Source organism: Bactrocera dorsalis, chromosome 5 (assembly GCF_023373825.1).
Source record: "Bactrocera dorsalis isolate Fly_Bdor chromosome 5, ASM2337382v1, whole genome shotgun sequence".
In the NCBI taxonomy this organism is placed as follows: domain Eukaryota; kingdom Metazoa; phylum Arthropoda; class Insecta; order Diptera; family Tephritidae; genus Bactrocera; species Bactrocera dorsalis.
In genome coordinates this window covers 15,960,511-15,981,913 of record NC_064307.1, presented here as the reverse complement: position 1 = coordinate 15,981,913, position 21,403 = coordinate 15,960,511, and the positions used below count along the sequence as shown (strand labels likewise).

The 21,403-nt window shown below is 35.7% G+C and overlaps 1 protein-coding gene across 1 annotated transcript; it reads left to right on the top strand.

Moving 5' to 3' along the window:
• Positions 1 to 803: 803 nt before the first annotated feature.
• LOC105228035 (protein sister of odd and bowel) lies at positions 804 to 17,027 on the top strand. Its single transcript, XM_011207640.4, has 2 exons — positions 804 to 3,028; positions 14,675 to 17,027. Exons 1-2 carry the CDS (start codon positions 2,527 to 2,529, stop codon positions 16,516 to 16,518), a joined length of 2,346 nt encoding a protein of 781 aa, XP_011205942.2. The 5' UTR covers positions 804 to 2,526; the 3' UTR covers positions 16,519 to 17,027.
• The last annotated feature ends 4,376 nt before the right edge of the window (positions 17,028 to 21,403 follow it).

The window sequence follows — 21,403 nt, the reverse complement described above, 5'->3', positions numbered from 1 at the left end:
AGTGGTTGAAACAGTTGAGCGCAGTAGACGTGTAGACGAAGCAAATGAGAGTGGAACACCACTTCCTGATTGTTGCGCGGCGCGCTGTTGCTGCTGCCGCGGCCGAAACTCCTGTTCCTAATTCCAAACACACGCATACAAACACACAAGGCGCACACACACATGCAAGCGGCAGCTGCTCTTTCCGCCAGCGCTTGGCTGTTGCTTTAGTAGCTGTTGCTGTTATAGCCATGTTCAACAATCTTTGCCACAATATGCGCCGCACACACGCATATACTTGCATCTTGGCCGTGTATCTGTAAGCGCCAGTTCAGTTGCCAGCGCGTTTCGTATGCAGCGCGCGCTCTTCGTCCTTTCGTGCCAATTGGTGGCGTTCGTGTAACGAACGTGTTTCTATTCAAGCGTTTCTTACCAACGAGCGCCACTGTTGCTTCGTGCGCCTTGCTTTGCTCATAGCGCGTGAAGCAACAGCTCAGCGGCACGAACGCTGGTCAGAGCGCCTTCGGAGCGTTTCAGAGCGCGCTCTACCTCGTCTTTCATTACAATTTCGTTTCGTGCCGCACATTGTTTTTGTGCTGTTGTTGCGCGCTGTGGGCGCTCAATTGCCCTACGCTACCGCGGGCGTACAACTTGTGCGCGCTAGGGGTTGCACATATTGGCACCCCAACGACTGGGAATAGTTTCGCTTGTCAACGCGTTTGCATGACGTTAACGTTGCTGTTTCACTGCCACGGCGTACCGTTTGAGTTCCGCTCCGACGATTGTCTATGCGGTTGTGGCACGTATAAAAGCCGCTGTACATTGACCACGGGTTCTCATAAGCCTCCAAGGGTTGCTTACGTTCGGTTCGCATTTCTCTTCTCTCTTATATAATATTCTCTTGTACGGATCCTTAAGTTTTTTTCCACCTCAATCAATTCTATGCATTGTTATTTTTTTTGTACAACAAATTCTCAAACTTAACTCTAACTTTTAACTAAAATTTTTTTTAAACAACAACAAAAAAATTTGTACAACAATAATAGCAAGAAAACAACGGCGCGCAGTTATACAAGAGCGTAAAAAAGTGTTTCAAAAAAATATTGAAATTAAAAAAGTAAACGCAAATTTGTGTGTGTGTTTGTGGAAAGACGTGCGCGTAACGGTACATGCATATATATTGAATTGTACGCGACATTTGTTTAAAACTATTGCATTTTGCTACGAATCTACTCAAAACTGCTAAGCAAAATCTATAAATTACTTACTTGCTTTCGTATACTTTCCGGCGACCGCCTCGACTAGAACGCCAACAAGCGCCACGCCACACCACACCACGAAACAGCCGCAAATTGGGTGGCCCTAAAGTGCAAAGTAGAACGTCGCGCGGCTGACAACTGAATCACGGATTAAAAATCAATACGCAGTCGAAGAAAAGTTTTACGAAAAACGCATAAAAACACACACACGAAACGCAACAACAAGAACACAAGTGCAACACAGCGCCAGCGAAAACTATAAACAACAGCAATCAATGGCAACAGCACGCAGTTGTGCTTGAAATACAACAAAAACAAGGGCGATAAAGTGCGACAAGGAGTTGAAATTTGTAAGCTCCCTGGCAGGCGTGACATATTTACAAGCATGCATGCATATGTATGTCTTAAAAAAACTTTAAAAAGTAAATTCGCTAAGCAATTTGGCATTATTATGCATTAACAACAACAACGGGCATGAAATAAGCAATAAAGACAACAGCAAATGTTGTTGAAAAACTGTAAAATACCGAAAAGCTAAAAGATTGCAAGAAAAAATTGAAGAAAAAAAATTTAAAAACTGCAGAAAAATTCTGAAAATTAAACGAAATTAAAAAAAAAATTAAAGAAATTTAATTAAAAAAATTTTAATTAAAAAATTAAAAATTTTAATTAAATAAATTAAAAAATTTTAATTAAAAAAATTTAATTAAAAAAAAAATTAAACAAAATTTTAACAACAAAAATCGCGAAATTTACAACAACAAATTCGCATGGCATCAACAGCGTGGCAGCTCGAACAATTTGGCATGCCAGCAAAAATGTGCCGTAAACAGCACTTTAAAACCAAATAAAAGTGGCATGCAACCAAATGCAGCAACATCTAATGTTTAAACCTTAGTTGACTAAAACTCTAAAATTTCGTCGGGCAAACTATATACATATATACTAAACTCGCATGTAAATGTAAATATATTTAACAAGAAAAAAGAAGCTTCGAACTCTTCAAGAACTCCACACAAACAATGTCTAGTGTTTATTTACAATTGCCGCAACAACAACAATAGCACCAAACGCTCAACTTTTACTAAACACACACTTAGCTCGCACGAAATATCTAACCACTTTACTGCAAACTACTGAATTTCACGCAAAAACACCAAAAACAAAAATATAATATTGAAATAAACCAAAAATTTCACGCCTCAAACCCTCCCAACTGAGTTCGCCAAAGCATTTGCCAGCAGCAATTTTTCTTTAGTACCAACATCACACCCGCCACCACGCTACCATGCCACGCTGCCTGATGGCAAAGAAATGGAAAGCTTATCCCTGGCTCGAACGCATCGAGGATAATACGACGGCCGTGGCGGTGGCGGTGGGCGACAGCGACAAATCACAAGCGACCGTTTTAAGCCACGAATTGTTGCACAAACGCAGCGTGGCGGCAGCATCACCCAGCCCGCAACAGCAACAGCAGCAGCAGCAACAAACGCAGTACAATAGAAGATCGTCGAAGTCGCGGCGCTCCACCATCGATGATGATGAGGAGATCGATGTAGTGGGTGATAATGCGCACGCTTTGGCCACAGCCGGCACGGAGTTGCAGGATAACAGTAAAGTTGTAACAACGACTGCATGCAATACAGCTGCTGTAGCGGCTGGCGGTAATGGTAGCACACCAACGGCTACGTGTTGGGGTCCTTCGTCGCCGACAGCGGGCGCTACAGCGCCGAGTCCACCACCACATTCACCAGAGGCGGCAACGCGCGGTGCAACGGCGTTGTATAACGGTAAGTTTTTATGAAAGCAAGTCCTGTAGAAAAATCTAAAAATTTACATTCGAGGGGTCGCAAGGCGTTGCTGAAGTAAATGTTTTCTCCAGTTTTTTTACCTTAAAAAAATTGTTTTTGAGAGCAGGTCTCAAAAATAGCAGCGAAAAGGCAGTGTTAGAGGGAAAGTAAGCCGTTTCTACAATATTCCCTGTATTTCTTCTTGTTCTCTTAAATTTTTTTTAAATCAGCGTATGAATATTAGTAGAGGGAAAGTAAATTTAGTACTGAGCTGTTTAATGAAAGAGACCCTTCAACATAACCTTGTCATTTTCCCAGGCTAGTGGAAATATTTCTGCCTGTTTTCTTAACCTCAGTTAGGCGAATTTTCTCTCGTCTCTAAAAATAAATACAATTTTACCGACCTTAATGTTTAACCGAGTTTAAACTTCATATCTTGCAAGAATAGCAGTTCAGACTATGTAGTCTCATTTACCGTGACCAACTCTCTTTTCTATTCAAATGTTCAGTAAATAAAACCTTGACAAAAATCACTTGGAAGGTCCTTAACAGCGGCAAAAAACTTCTTACTAATTATCGTTGATATTTTTTTTTTTAATTTACCGCCTGTTTTAGTAGTATTTGAAAAACGAACAATTTTTTTGACTGCTAACTTGCGGTTAAATTTTAATCTGCATTTTAATAGTTAAATTAACTTGCGGTTAAGTACTAACGAGGAGTTTAACCAGTGGTGAGCAAGCATGTAATATAGATAAATTCGTCCACTTTATACAGAAGTTTCTTAAGCGCTTTGCCTTTGTCCAATGTGTCGGTTAAAGTTAACTTTAACTTAAGGATAAAAGATCATTCAAAAAATTCCAAAATTGTTTACTTTAGTCGGCTCAAATTGCTAGTAAAATAAAATTGTTAAATTATTTTATTTTTTTCCTCAAACTTTTTTAACTCTGTTAGCTAAAAAATTGTTCTTAGGAAACTCTTCATAAAAAGTTTTAGACGAAGTTAATGTCACTTTTAATTTATTATTTGAAATGTTTAAAAAATATACTTTCAGTATTTTTATCGCGTTTATCACACTTTAACTTTATACGTAAAAAAAATTGTTTTTAGGAAACTTTTCGTTAAACATTTTTAGACGAAGGAAACTCTTCAGTTAAGGAATTGCATCGGTTTCCACGGCATAAAAATCTTTTTTGTTGCTATTTCCGGTGACCCCTAAGAAAAAAGATTTCGCGACATTTTTTTCAAATAGTTGTAATCGAAAAACATATTCGTCCAAGTCTTTAAGAATTGTATCTCAAAGACGTGTGCAAAATTTCATGAAAGTAGTTGAATAGTTCTCGAAAAATGTAGCCAACTGACTCCAAAGGCACAGTTTCCAGAAAAACGTGTTCTAAAGACAGCGCGCTTAGCTCAGCTAGCCTCGAACGCACAAGTTCTAAAGGCTGTATCTCCAAAACTATTACCTTGATTAACTTAAAAATTTACAACATTATTCTAGAAGCACTGTGGAATTTAAAAAGACAATTAAGAGTAATTTTTAGTATGTTAGTCAGTTACACTTTTTTAGAATATGAATTATCATATTTTTCAACTGGCAACAATTTGATATCAATATATAGTTATACTTTAACCACCATTTTAACCAGCGATTAGTAAATTTTTAATGCTAACTGCTTATTTGAAAGTGTGGTATTCTAAAAACTATCGATCGTTCAAGTTTTAATACAAACTCTGTCAGTTAAAGGGTCTGGGAAAGTTTTCGGGAAGTGAAGTAGACTTAGACTGATTTTCAAATTTTGATAATGTAGCTTGAAATAACATAAGGAGGTTGGTTTAAAAAATAATAAAAATTAGTATATAATCGAAAAATGGAAATTTGGGAAATCATGAAATTTAGTTTTAAAAGTTTATGCCTGTCTTTTACTACTTTTATAACTCGAATTCTATTTTGTTATCTCGAAATTGTTTGCTGTGATAGAAAATGAGATAGAAACAACCTTATAGCTTTTCTAATGAAATTTGATCCAAAAAGAATTTTTCATGTCTTATTAGAGGTATTTACCATTTCTCCACATTTTCAATTTTTTATCACGAGTTTTCTCTAAACACATATCCTCGTTTCCTACAATTCTTTGTGTCCAACAGCTGACTTAAAGCTGAAAAATACGAAAACATATGTATAATACATACAATAAAAACCAGTTCGTTGGTTGTTAGTCCTTAAAATTTACTGAAATACACAAATGCAAGCGTCCACTTGTTAAACAGGTCCCTGCTGACGCACAGACACACACACACACGCCGACAACAATTCAAGTTATCAAAGTGAACTGTTGGAGCGAGTGGCGCGTGGGGCAAGCAGCAACTTCAAACTGGTCGCCTCTTGAGACGTTTGACTTCTGCCCATGGACAAACCTCAGACACTAAAGCAAGTCTGTCCGGATTTCGTACGCCCCGCTGTTGCGCTGCTTTCACGAGTCATTGTAACGGTCGCCACTGCCACTAACGCGGCGCGCTGCTGTGGGGCAGCTGTGCAATAAATGGGGAACGAGCGCGCAAACAACTGTGCTGGTTTGCTGCAGGAAGCGGCGGGGAAACGGCAGAGTGTGCGGCGCTGAGCAGCGATCCTTTTTTTGCGGCGTTTCGCAGAGTTTGTTGCTCGCGCGTGAGTTGGCAGTAAATTTTCGTGCTTTTGGTTATATTTACGTCATTTCCGCTTAGCGTTTCCTTTAAGGCGCGGAAGCGGAGTGTACGCAGCGTAGTTGCTGCGGCAGTTTACGGTGTGAATAAATAACTTTATTTAAAAAAAAAAAACAGTAAAATTTTTCAAAATGTGATTGTTGTATAAATGTTGCTTTTAATTTGTACACTTTTTCACAATTTTAATTAATTTATTGGCGGTGTTGTGGCTTGTCATTGCCGACGGCGGCTTCATTAGCTCACTTGTGGCATTTGTAGGCTTGGGATTCTGCAGCGCATGTTTTCTCTAGCAAATTACTTGCCGCTAGTTTCCAAAATTTCCGCAAAGCATAAAAAACTGTTAATTCAGTGTTTCCCCACAATTTTCTCCATCCATCCGGTTACTTATTTACATTCGTAATTTTTTTGTAACATTCACTTTTGGTAATTTTCTCTTACCCTGATTGCCATCTGCAAGTTGCACGGTTTTGTTTTATGATTTTTATTTTCCACTCGCGTTTTTGCTTCTGTTTTTTTTTTTTTGCTGACGCTTCATTTTCATTTGAATTTTTGCTGTCTCAGTAAAACACGCATTTCCGTTTCCGTTTTGGCAACTTATGTTTTTTGATTATAAACACTTGCTGTCTAAGGATTTGGGCTAGCTACAATTGTTGGGTATATATACAAGTATATTTGAATATGTATATATATTTATGTGCCATGCATATGCTTGGGGAATTTAGCAGCAGCAGCGGCTGGCCACATCCTGCGTCGCAAAGACAGCAAACCACTAGTAGAGGCGACAATATATTTATTTCAACTAAAGTTCATACACTTTCAAGCACCAACAAAATAATAAAGCGGAGTATTTGAAAAAAAATTTGTTGCGAATTGTTAGTACAGAAAATTTAGATATTATTATAAAAATTATTAAAAATTTTAATTGAAAAAAATTTTAATAAATAAAAAATTGAAATTTTAAAAATATTTCGTTAACGAAATTTAATGAAAAAATTAAAAATTTAAATTTTTATTCAGAAACTTAAATTTCTTTGTCAAATTATTCAAAAATTTTTCAAATTTTTTCCGAAAACTTAAATTTTTCAAACTTGAGATCTCAAAAATTTTCCAAAATTTAAAATTGAAAAATCTTTTTAATTTTTAAAATTTTTTTTAATTAATTAATTTTTTTTTTTTATTTTTTAAAAATGTAAAATATTTTCATTAAATTTAAAAAAAATTAAAAATTTAAAATTTTTTCATAAAATTTAATTGAAAAAATGTTTGAAATTTAAAATTTAAAAAATTAAAAAAAAAAATTTTTAAAAAATTAAAAAAAATTTAAATCAAAAGTAAAGAAAAAATTATGTCGAAAAAATTTTTTGTTTTTCTTTTTTTTTTTTTTTTTTTAATATCTATGAAAAATTTTTCACAATTTTTGTATATTAATTAGAAATATTTTCCAACTAAACCGTTGCAAAAAAATTTTTTAATTTAAATTTGAATTTTTTCTTACTGAATACTTATGAATTTTTCATTATAAATTATATGTATATTTGTACCCCTAATTGCATAAAACAAAAGAAATATTTATAAAAAAATGTTTAACTTAGAAAACTTTCAAATTTTTATGCATAAACTTAAATTTTTTTTTTGTTAAAATTATTCAAAAAATTTTGAAAATTTTTTTTGAAAACTTCAATTTTTTCAAACTTGAGTTCTCAAACATTTTCTAAAAATTTTTTCATAAACTTAAATTTGTTTTATTTTTCAATATTATTGAAATTTGAATTCTAACATTATTTTTAAATTTATTGCATTAACGCAAATTGCTTTTATTAGTTGAAATTAACGAAATTGGAATTCTCAAAGTATTTTGTTAAATTTATTGAAATATTAAAAAAATAAGTTTTAAAATATTCTTTTTCAAAAGTAAAGCTAAACCATTTACAAATTATTTTTTTCATGATAATTAAATTAAGTAATTTACATTAAAGTGAAAAATTATTGTCAAAAAAATAAATTTCCAAATAATATATTTCAGTTAAAAAAAAAAAAACAAAAAATTATTTGGAAGAGTACTAATTTTTGGAAATTTTTTGTCATATAAATTCAAAAAAAAAAAAGATATTAAGATTTATACAAATTTTTTCCTTGCAATTAAAATTTCATCGCGTATTGCACAATATAAAAAAAGTAAATAAAAAATATTTTTAAATTATTTTCCTTGAAAATAAAAAAAATAGAGTTTTAAAATTATTTCAGAAATTTTCTTCCGTTCAATTTAAGTTTCACCCCGCAACGCAAGAACACATGTAACCAACTTGCATCTCCCCAATGAATATATTTATTTATTTTGTTATTTTTCTCCCTTTATTTCTGCTATAATAGTATTCAAGCACTTGTAGTTGTTGTTGCCAACGCCTTACCGCCTTAAAGCCTCCAATCAAATTGCCAAGTTGGTGCACCAGCTTCAAGCTAATCGTTTGACAAATTTCAACATTTTCTGGCAAATTGAAAAAACATGTTTCTGCACATTTTATTGCTTTTCTCGGCGTTTTTCTCTTGTACTAGTTGTTGTTGCCTGCTAAATTTTCCCCCTACGAGAAATTTTCCAACAAAATCGTTCAAACATTGAATTGTGTATTTGAGCGAAATAATCCGTCGACAAATCAACTGGTGAAACAAAAGAGCAAAACACAAAACGAGACAGCCAGCAAGTGGCCGCGCTGCTGGCAGCGACACACAGCAGCGGCGGCAACAACAACAGCTGCCGGCTGCGTTGAAAATAAAATTCGCAGCGCCAGTTTAAGGGTCGCAGCATTTAGAGTAGGTTGGCTGGTATGTAGTAACTAAAGGGGATAGAGAGGGTGATCAGCGCGCGTCTGCTGCGCTGTGGCTGCGGCAGCCAGCAAACGGCAGACGGTGACCGCCTTCTGTTGCACTGTCAGGATTTGCGTCATAAAAAGGTTTGGAAGGAGACGCGCTGACAAAAAAGAAGGGTTGGCTGCATCATGAACTTTCAAGTGGCATGCCGCGTCGCGCTGCGTCCAAGCGCGCCAGCTGAGCCAGGCTGCGCTGACTACGCTTGGTGTGCTTTGGTGTGGCTTGACGTGGCCGGTTCTTTACTTTATCCTATTACCAGCTTCCGCTTTGAATTTGTGTTTCGCCGTGTGAGTTTCGGCGTCCCTTATGCTTGCAACTTAAAACTATTTCACTTTGTTTGGCCTTTTTTTGCTATTGCTGTTGCTTTTTCAGTCGTTGCTTTTCAACATTTTATTATTTTTTTCTTACACTTTTTGATCTTGAGCATATTTTTTTCTCTTTTTGTTTGCTGCTTTGGTAACGCTAAGGCAGTCAGCTGTCCCGCTGTAGCTCAGCTGGTCGTGTAACCATATAGGAACATAAGTACGTGTGTGTGTGTGCATCTTTGTATGACATAGCTTGCGAATTTTTTGCGCGCAGACAGACTGCCTGCGGCGTTCCGTATGCCTTTGCCACTCCACTTTGGCCTTCAGTTGGTTTTTCAAGTGTGTGAATTTTATTTAGATGAAGTAATATGTATTCATATTTCAGTCAGAGTGACGACCAATGTCATAAATATATATGCGTGTAACGGTAATTTTAATACAGAAACAATTTGACTTTTGTTACAAAAAGTTTTTTTTTTTAATTTTTGATTAAGTCGAATTTCTTTTTAAGGGAGATTTTAGTATGAGAACTAACTCGGAAACAGTTCCGCGATTGTTGCAAAAACATATCTGGGAGATGTTTTATGGGCGAATCTCGACTTTTTAGAATGAAGTGTCTTTTTAGTTCTGGTTAAACTATTTGCAGAAGCTGGATCCACCCATTTTTTGTTATGAGGGATCCAAGACTCTGAAAAGCGTTTAACTGGGAACTGAGTGGCAAAATGAAATAAGGAGACACTAAAAATCTTTCAATTTTTGAGATATCGATCTGAAATTTTGCAATCGTTCTTTTCTGCACAAACAGCTGCTTATTTGTTGGAATCACCGATATCGAACCACTATTGCATATAGCTGCCATACAAACTACCCAACCAAAATCAAGCTCTTGTATGGGAAAAATTTGTATTTGATAAGTTACCTTCACGAAACTTGGCGTCAACAATTCTCTTAAGCAACGCTATATTATACGCGAAAAATTTTCAGATCGAACCACTGTAAGATATAGCTGCCATGCAACTGACCGTTCCAAATCAATTTTTATCTTTTCATGCCATAAGAAAATCAGCTGTGTAGGGTATTATAGCATTGGGGGCCGCTAGAGCTAAAATTTGTTCTTATTCTATACCAAAAACCCTCATCAGAATCTTTAAAATTCAAACCAAATACAAGCAAAGCATTATGCATAGTATTTTTTTGCAATTTTATCACTATTTTTTCATTGCTTTGCCTTTAAATTTGCTGCCATCGCCACAATGTTGCAATGCATGCGATAAATGCAACAACCGGATGGCAAGCCAGACAGTAATTGTTGTTGTTGCTGCTGCTATTGTACAAGCGCACATTGCTGCAGCACATACATATGTATGTACTATACATGCATATGTGTTTATGTGCATATGCGCCTGTGTTAGTATTCACTTACACAGAACTACTCAAAATGCATGAGCATGCATATAAAAACACATAGAGAATTTTTAGTGCATACTTTTAGGCGTGCAACCCTGTTGCTAATATTTTCTCCGCCCAGCCACACACACGCGCATACAGGCGCGCCAGTATGCATTTGCAGTTATAGCTACAAGTATACAGTTGCTAACAGACATATGCATGTGTATGTACGTGTGTGTATGTCTGTCGGGCCGTCGCATTTGTTGCGCTGCTGCTGAAATATTTAATTTTAAGCCTGTCATGAGTTATGCGCATCGCATGTTGACCCAGAATGTGACACATGTCACTTGCATAAATCTTCATAACAACCCTGCAGTTGCTTAATTAAAGTTTATACAGACACTCTAGCGCACATTCACACACACACATATGTATGTATATATACTCACACATGCGTATGTGTGCAGAAAAATATAAACTTTTACACATTGTAGGCTGGCTGGCATTCAAGCACTCACATACTTTTCTAACATATTTTTCACACCCGCCTCGGCTCGCGTATTAGCTTGCAACAACGTCTCCCAGCAGCGCCGCAGTGTCCTGTCAGCTGTACATCCGCACAACGCGGCGCAATCAACAGCGCAACACATATCTAACTGTAAGCTGTCAGTCGTTCATAGGCGACGACTAATGTCTGGCCATCGAATATTTGCCTAACGGTGCTTTAAAGCGCGCGCAAATAAATTTCCAAGCGCGCATGTACGTGTGTGCGTGCGTTCATGTGTGTGGCACTCCCAAAGCCATTTTTCACAAATGAAAATCAGGATGTACTTTATGTTGTTACGGCGCATTAAGGCTGCCGCGACGCCGTGGCCGTGGCAAATCGCATATCTGGCGGCTCTAAGCATCCTTGCTACCATAGTACCGTTATTGCTACATATTTTATTAGTTTGCCATGCAACGCCGCAAATCGCGCTGCTATGTGGCAGCAATGACTGCTTATGCGGTGCACGTGGCTGGCAATTCATATGAGCCAAAATAGGGTTAGGCGTTTGTATGGCCTTTTTATAGTTTTATGCTTTTATTTTGATGTTGCAATGTCGGTTATACACATACATATATACAAATGTAAAGATATATATCGCGCTACTTGTCATGTGATTGCTTAGGCGGCTTTGCTATCTCTCGAATGCCACGCGGCGGCAATTACGCTGACCACAAGTGCCGGGCGATAGTGGCGCTAGAAGGGAGAGTATGTAAGGGTAATGGATTTGAGTGGCTTGAGCAGCAGTTTCAACTCATATATAGCGTACGAATTCTTTTTTACAACATTATTGCTAATATATATTGAATGCAGCGTAAAATTTGAAACAGTGCGACAATTATTTCCAGAAATGTTTCTTATTGAAACATGGTATTTTTCAGAAACTGATAAAGTCACTGCTGACTAATCATATTTGCGGGCCTTTATATGAAAATTAAAAAATTGGAAAATACTCTAAGTTGAATGTTAACCTCTCTAAAAACCAAAAAAAGGAATAATTTAAAAAAATGTCAGAGCGATGTACTTCAGTATATTTTGTGCTATTAGTCTATTCTATACTCGATTTTAAGGCAAACTAATAACTTGCTAACATGCTGACGTCACTTTAGCGCTAAGGTTATCTTGTCGTCTTACTGTCTACCGTCCCGCAATATCTGTTTTTCTGTTTCAATATATTTTAGGGAAGCGCTCTCCCTAACTACACTTTCGCTATTGGACAAATAGTTGGAATAAAGCTTAAAATTTTATCCAGGTCACTGCTGTTATTTTCCAAAATAATAAAAAAAAGCGTAAAAAAATTATAAATTTTGAGGTTATGTGAAAAAGGTTTCAGGACAAAAATTGTAGATATTTTCATTAATTATAATTTTACCATATAACTTTCTTCCCTAGAACTCCTAGTTTTGCTGGAAACCGAGTTAAGCCATTTTTAACCCTTGGAAATTCATCCAACACTATCCTCTTTTCTTTCCCAACCTCAAAAAAACTCATAAATTGTTTTGCCTTCAGTGTTATTTTTTTTTTCTTTCCAATGGGCTTCATTCTGTTATGAACTTTGTATGCTTTCAAAAACAGATTAGTGTTGTAAATAAGCTATTCTTGAAAAACTGACGACTTTACTGCATACTGTACTAAGCACCATAGAAGATAAACGTGATTAAGCTGACCTTGTCCGTCAGAGTCAGAGTATTGGAGCCAGTCTGAAAAATATATTTTTTGAAAATATACAAACTTGTAGTTTTGAAAATATAACGGCCATAAGCTTAGTAGTTTTATGGCTATTATATACGGCAGTAAACGCCTCTATGCGAAGTGACCTTATTTAATCTGACCTTGTTCATATCAGATCTAGTCTTATCGACTTTTAATTTAAAACTCTAACGAAGACTCCTGCTTTAATAGAATTTTTTTTCGGATTTTATTTTTATAATTTTTCAAGTCTTTGTTTTTATTGCAGAAAGTATACATACATACGTATTGACTTTTAACCCACTTTAGTCTTCCAAACATTTCATATATTTTGTATTAATTCCATTTGTATGGATCTACAAGCGCCTAAATCTAGGCAAGCAATTTAAATTTTATTTTTTTAACCAAAAAAATAATCTCATATAAGATATTCTTTAATTGAAAGAACATGCTTAATATAATGTAATGATTTTCTTTCTTTTTGGAATAGTCTTTATGTGCTTAAAAGTGAAAAAGTAGGTTTAATACTGTTTGTACTTATATGGAGCCACTTTTTGAGACAAATTTATAGATAATTTTTATTGAAAGTTTTTTGTTTTTACAAAACAAGTAATATTATATTAAAAATTTTCAAAATGGATCAACAAGCGCCTAAATGTAAGCAATTATTTTTTTTTTTATAAACTTCAAATGAGGCATACTATAATTGAATGAAAAAGCTTAATCTAATGTGATGGCTTTTGCAATTTTGCAATAGTTTTTATGATAATTTTATTGCTAAATATTTTTTTACAATCTTTGAAACAAAATCAAAAATTCCCGTAGATAATACTAAACCTCTTGCAAATGTTGAAGTTATGAAAATTATTTCATCACATTTTCCACACTTTTCAAGCAAAATCCATTTCTAAATTCAAATAAATTGTTCGTTGCCTACCTTTCAGCGTTTGCAGAATTTCGGGATAAAATGTATACATGTGAATGCATTTCCATTTTAATTTTTATAATTTGAAAATAGTGACTTTTATTTTTCAAAATTGTTTAACTATTTCCATTTAAATTCATATTTATTTTTTGTTGCCTACATTTTGGCGTTCTAGGAATTTCGAAGTAAAAAGATTTACATAACGTCACCTGAAATGCAAAACTACGTATCATCAAAAAAATAAATCGAAATTGAGTTTCTAATATTAAATATGTACATACGTATACCATAAAATTGTAACTTTTCGCTGTCAAATATAACCAATATATAACCATTTTATAACCAAAACTCAAATTTTGTTTCAATATGAGTGGTTTCTATTATATCGTTTTTCCTTCGCCTGTAAACTTATGAAAAGTGATGTTACGTTATTTTGCATTTTAGGCGACGATGTGAATATATTTCCATTATACATTTTTATATTTTGAAAATAGTTGCACTTGTTTTTTCAAAAATGGTCAATTTTCTAAGTTCATAGAAATTTTTTATTGCCTACATTTTGGCGCTTGAGGCAAAATTTTTCCGTTACTCAGCTTAAACATTTGCAAAGTTAGTTGTTTTTATGCGACCATCTCTCTAAATTCCAAGCGCTTGCCTCGCATATTAATAATTTTAATCATTTCAGCGCCCAACTAAAATCAATAATTTTTCATTATACATTTATGTGATGCCTGCCGAGCTGTTTAAATAACATTACACGTAGATAATTCAAAATTCTAGCACAAACACACACACACACATCTATGAACACTTATATATTCCCCGCACACTTGCGCCCGCCAGCAACGAAAACTATTGCTCCACGGCGCAGAGCAACACTGTGTTGCAAGCATGTTGCCGCTAACTAAAGTACATATATTTGGCACTTTGCCAAAATTTCCAACAACACACACATACACATAGGTGCTACATGCACATTGCGCCTTGGTGCTGCCCTGAGTGTCGCTGTGTCGGTTGACTGCGCTGTCTATCTCCGCATTTGGCGTGCAGATTTTCCGAATTTACTGCATTCGCCCATTTCGGGGTTTTTATTGATTTTATGGCCAACAAGAGTAAAATTAAAAATTCCCTTTACTCAACGCACTCCTTTGCATGAACCGTAAAACTATCACCATCTCACTCTCACTCACTTTTACTCATTCGCTCTTTCGCTTTTCGTGCCTTTACAGGTTTCGGCCATGAAGCTTCGCCCATGCACTACACAGCGTACCTGCCACGAATGGAAAATGGTGAAGTTACTGTAATTACAAATGCCGTTGCGGCAGCGGCGGCGGCGGCGGCTGCAGCAGCTGCTGCTGGCGCCACTGGACATCACAGCCTACCAACGCTACCGCACGCGCATCCGTATTCGTCATTTGTGCACACGCCGCCGCCTTCGACCGCCTCCTCGCCTTCAGCATCGCCAACGAGTCACAGCAGCGCGCTGACAGCGTCCAGCAGCCAAAACCACAACAACAACAGCAGCAGCAGCAGCAGTAGTAGTAGCAGTAGTCACAGCAGTGAACGCCTTAGTCCGCCCATGATACGCATCAAAACCGAAGCGCCAAGCGATGAGCATGCACAACAACACAACAACAACAACCAAGTAACTAGCGAGTCGAGCGTATTGCGCAATAAATCGTTGGCAATGTGCTTCACTAGCACTGGCGCGGCGCTGTCGCTGCCACCCAAAAAGAAAGACATCTACCGTCCATACTCGCTGGACGACAGGCCGAGCGTTGAGCGTTTGCGCACGTCCTACGAGAGTTTGCGCATACCAGCGGAGGAGGATCTGCATGCCGCACACGCCATACTCGATTTGAGTGCTTCCACAGCCTTCCATCCGCCAATACAGCCACACCAACTGCAACAGCCGCAACCGCTGCAGCTGCAACAGACAGCGGTGCCGCCGCCTACGACACACCAGCAGTTGCATCACCAGCAACATCCGTTACATCACATCACACACGCGATACAGCTGCAACAGCAACAGGAGGCAGCTGTCGCCGCGGCAGCGAACATGCAACATACGGGCGCATCCATTGCGGATCTGGCAGCCGCCGCTTGCGTCGCCAATGAACAGCGCCCCAGAAGCACAGCCTCGTTGCACAGTGTTTTGAGTGCCAGCGATAGCGATCGACAGCCGAGCTCGCCGGCAAGCAGCGTGCAGAATGAGAACAGCAATACCACAAATCAACTAACGGCGCTACAGTTGCCAACAACGGCGAATGGCGCCAACAAAACCGTCGCCTACACCTACGAAGCCTTCTTTGTTAGCGACGGTCGTTCAAAGCGCAAGCATGTGGTGGACCCGGCGGCTGTGGTGCAGCAGGATCAGCAGCGCGCCAAATACACATGCACCGAATGTGGTAAGCAGTATGCCACATCGAGTAATCTCTCGCGTCACAAGCAGACACATCGCTCGCTCGACTCGCAATCGGCCAAAAAATGTCACACCTGCGGCAAGGCGTACGTTTCGATGCCCGCGCTCGCCATGCACTTGCTCACGCACAAGCTATCGCACAGCTGTGATGTCTGCGGCAAGCTCTTCTCGCGCCCTTGGCTGCTGCAGGGCCATCTACGCTCGCACACCGGTGAGAAGCCCTACGGCTGTGCGCATTGTGGCAAAGCCTTTGCGGACCGTTCCAATTTGCGTGCACACATGCAAACGCATTCGATCGATAAGAATTTCGAGTGTAAACGCTGTCACAAGACATTCGCGCTCAAGTCGTACCTCAACAAGCATCTCGAGTCGGCATGCCTCAAGGACGAGGCGGACATGCAGTTCGATAGTGACTTGAGCAATGATATGGTCTCACCATCGCCATCCGTCGAAGACTATCCGCTAACGCCGACGGCACAACAGCAACAACAACTACAGCAGCAGCGTCGCTTCATCTGCTCGTCACCAACGCCGTCGGCGGTGAAGATTGGCAGCATCAGCGCGCTCACGATACCAATGCCGGCGGCGGCGGCGGCGACTTCATTGGCTGTCGGCGCCCTGGTGAAGGTGGAGGCGCCTTTCGTTGGCTAAAATCAACATGCACTTGCTGGCACGCAGCGCGCAGTGGAGTGTTCGGCTGAGCAAACAGTCAGCAGAGTAAGCAGCGTTAAGTGGCCCTTTGGTGCAATTGTAAGTAATATTTAAGCGCAAGCAGGTAGTTAACGAGTGGAGAACTTTTAACGTAGTTGAAGTGCAAAAGTTACGGTTTTGTTGCAAGCATACCAAAGCGCACGCTACATACACGCATATTCTGTGTAAGTGTGTGTATGTGCGCGTAAATTATTGACGCGTGAACAAAGCTTTATTGCTTGAACCAGTGTATATTAACCCTTAAGTGGGGCAGAAATTACCAGTGACAGTATGATTAGTATAAAAATTATTTATTTTTGTGAAGACTAAAAAAATTAATACGTTTTTTGTGTAAAATTTAAAAGGACAAAAAAATTAAAAAAAACAAATTATTAAAATTTAAGATTTTTAATTAATATTTTTTTATGAAAATATTATTTTATATTAAAAAAATAAACTTATAAAAAATGACGCAAAAGTAATTAATTTACTTAAAAAAAATTGTAATTTAATTAAAAAAATTAAATTAATTTAATTATTTGGTAAAAAAAATTTAAAATTTTTAAATTGACTTAAATTAAAAAAATTAATAAATTAATTTAAATAATTTAAAAAAAAATTAATTAGTTTTAAAAATTAAATTAATAGACATTTTGAATTAAACTGAATATAAAAAATACTAATTTAAAATTTCTATATGAAATTAATTTATTAAAAAAATTTAAATTTTAACCAAGTTAAAAACATAAAATTATTTTAAAGAATTTAATTAAAAAATTATCAATTAATAAAGAAGTAAAAATTAAATTTTGGAAATTAAAGAAAAATTAAAAACTTAGTTTTGAAAAATTAAAAAACAATAAATTTTTTTTTTAATTTTTTTCAAATATTTAATATTTAAAATAATTCATTTTTCTTACATAATTAATATTTTTTAAAATTACTAAATTTTATTAAAATAATTAAATTTGTTTTCAATCATTTCATTTATGCTTAGTGTATATTTGTACAATTGAACACACGCTGAACACATGAAACATCACAAAAACGTCCACAAGTATATAAGAATACTCGATAAATGCATATAAATACATAAATATATACAAAGTTAATAGGGTAAACTAGGAGAAGAAGCAGTATATTAGGAGTCGTAAGCAAAATATATACCGTTAGAACAGTATTAAGCTAGTCTTTAGCTAATATTATTAAACGAGTAATTTATTTATTTATAATGTAGTAGTAAAACCCTCACAACAACAACAACAACCATTACAAATTAATATTTAAGTGAACACAACTGCGAGCAGCGCAGCAATTGCAAACAGAAACAAAAAAAAAACACAACAATAAACACAAATACAAAAAGCCAACAACATACACTGGCATACATACATACATACATACAAATATAGATAGACACATAAAGAAAAACACACACAACCAAATAATAAAAGCCAAGACAATTTTTTTTTTATAAAAACTAAATAAATTTCTGTTTAAAAAAACGATTTTACTATAACAAATTCAATTAAAAAATGAAAGATTCAAAAAGTTCGGTTATATTCAAAAAATTTATAGTTATTACAAATATTGAAAACATATTCAAATGATAAATTTAAAAAAAATATTGAAATTTTTCAAAAATTTAAAAAAAAAAATTTTTTGCTTAGAAACATGGAAATTGAAATTATAATGTCAAAAATTTTCAGAAATTGAAAAAATTAACATTTTGAGGCTAAATTCGAAATTTATAATTTTCAAAAATTTAAGATATTACTTTTTTCTTTGGAAACATTGAAATAAACTTAAATTACTGTTTATACAAACTTAATACTTAAAGAAAAAAATTTACATACTTAAAATTTTCGAAATATGTATTTTTTGAATTTCCAAATTTTTTTGAATTTCAAGATTTTAAATTTTAATATTAAAAAATAATAAAAATATAATCAAACACTCAACCGTACACATAAAAACATTCCCAACAAATTTCTCAAGCAAAAAGTCAACAAATTCACACATAAGCACGAAAAATCCCAGTAACCACAACAAAAACAAAAATAAATTTCATAAAGCACTCACATACATACATACATACTTATAAGTAAAAACGCAAACGTGATTTACAAAAGCAACGAATAACCAACATTTTGCCGTTAAACCGAGAGCAACGTTTCGCAAACAACGAATTAGGCCATAAGAAGAAGAAGAAGCAAAGGAGAAGAAACTTTTTTACAATTCTTAGCAACTAAAGCAATTTGAAATTTTAATAGTCATTAATAAATATTTATTAATATACATACATACATACATAATTAGGTAGTATACAGCACCGCAATGCAATAATCAACTACAAAAACAACAAAAGCAATACAAAAAGCAACGAAATTTTTAACCGAAACCGAAATTAAAACGCAAAAGCAGCAAGGGAGAAGTTTTTTCCATTAAATTATTAACATCAATACCGTTAAGTGCTTGTTTGTATGCGTGTTTACGTGTGTGTGTGTGTGTGAGTATAAGGGATGCGAGGGAATGTTAATTTAAATTAGCATTATCATTATAGGCAAGTGTTATTAGCAAGTGAACGTGCAAACATATTTATGGACTTAAGTACTTGCTAAGGGACTTACGTAATTACGTGCGTACTTAAGTTCGGATATTTTTGCGTAATTATATGTTACATATTTACAAATTTGGGTAAATTGGTTTTACTTGGGTACTTACATGCCTGCGTGCTTACATACATACTTACAAGCTTAGGTGCTTACTTTTATATACATATATGTAGAAGGATTTCAGTATACATATGCAATTATTTCCTTTAATAGCTGGTTATAGAATTTTGAAGTTTTGAAACTTCCCTGATAATTTACTTAAGCACTGAAAATACTTTTAGGTCCCGTTTGAAGGACCCAGTTGATTAGTTTTGCTCTAAGACCCTTGAAATATCATGCTTAACTGCTTTACTAAGAGAAATTAGTCATTTAATGGTTTAACTTTTTAAAAATGGTAAAAATTTCAACTGGTCCAAAGTAACTAGTTTCGTAACTAGTTCCTTATTTTGTAAAAATAGTTTAAGCTAGCAACTCAACAGTTTCAAGAAAATCTTTAAAGCAAACGAAAGTAATTTGACTGATTTGGTTCGAAGTAACTAGTTGCATAACTAGTTCAAAACGGTACAAAATAGTATTTTTCACAAAAGAGATATAAAACAACAAATAAAAGCGTCTGTTTCTAAAATCCTTACCAAAAATTGTGTAACTAAATTTCAATAGCCGACTAGTTACAATGTAACTAATTCCAAAACCAGTTCTACTTTATGATTATAATACAGTGTTTTAACGTGTTTCCTTTTAAATTTCTATAAAAATCTATAAACTACTTTCTAACTAGTTACAATATAATTACTTTCAGATCTAGTTACACTATATGAGTATAATACATTGCAAAATAGCGCATTAGTTAAATTTTAACTACTTTCTACACTAGTTACATTGTCTTAACTTCCTTCCAGAACCGTCTAAATATGCACACGTGAACTCCGCAACCAGCTAATACCCACTCATACCAATAGGTACATATACACACATACTCCCTTCTACACACACACACACACACGTCCAAACAAACGCGTCGCTTCGTCGAAATGCCAGTTAGCTTGGTCATAAAGCATATTTGTAACACGTTGCCAGCAACATTTTAGCTTTTTAAAATCACCATTTAAAAAGTAACAACAACAACATTAAATACCAAACAAAAACAACAACAAATTTTCAAAAATTTACACAAGCATACGTGCAACAGACGTTTTTGCGCTATTAATTCGCCAGGGTACAAGTAATAAAAATACGCGCAGCACCCACCCCCTCGTCTAGGACTCAGCCACCACTCGAAAAGCTGGAAAAAATACCGTAGGGAGTAGCTGCCGGCAAGTGTACGCTATCAACGCTACTCTTTTAATGTCGAAACAGATTTACTTAATTGGCAGCACAGTGTCTAATTTGCATTTGCGAGCGTGACAAGGCGAGCAGAGGCGTGGCGTGGTTGCCTAGTTGGACGGACGGACGGACAGGCAGAGTACAGTGGTTTGCTGGGCTTAGAATTTGAATGGTGGCGTTATGTGAGTTATTTAAGTATGATGTGTGTGTGAATGTGTGTTTGTGGTGTAATTTACTGCGTATATATGTATATGATATTGTGAATGTGTGTATGTGTATTTGAGTGTTGGTGGCACTTTCATGGGTATTGGTTTCACGCCTTCAATGCGATGCGCCTTACTTTATGCAAAATAACACAGCAACTCGTAAATTTTCTGCTAATTAAATAATTCTCATGCTTTCTCCGCCACACATTCGCTTTGCTTTCGCTACTTTTCGGTGTTTCTGTGCGTATTTTGGATTTTTTTTTTTCAATTTTTTTCCAATTGCTTATGTATGTGTGCGGCAAAACTGTGTGTATTTTTGTATATAGTATTTGTATGCATGTTTGTTTTTTTATGTATGTGTGTAAAAGTTGGTTATATGTATTTGTGTATACTTAATGGCAATATAAATGCGCAGTTGTGTTTGTTGTTGCTGTTGCCTATAAATTTATATCTTGACTCAGTGTTAGGTTTTTGTCGTTTAATAGTCACTCTGGGTTTCGAAACATAATCTAGTCAATTACCAAAATGTAGGTATTAGATTTAACGCAGAGTTGCCAGATACATGAATTGGCCTCTCTGCACTTCGCCAGTTTAAGTTTAGTTATAAAATATTTTTTAGTTAAGAACAACTTAAGTTTAGTAGTGTAACTTCTAGTCGCTGTTTAACAGCATTTCACCACAACTAACTCTATTTCTATCACT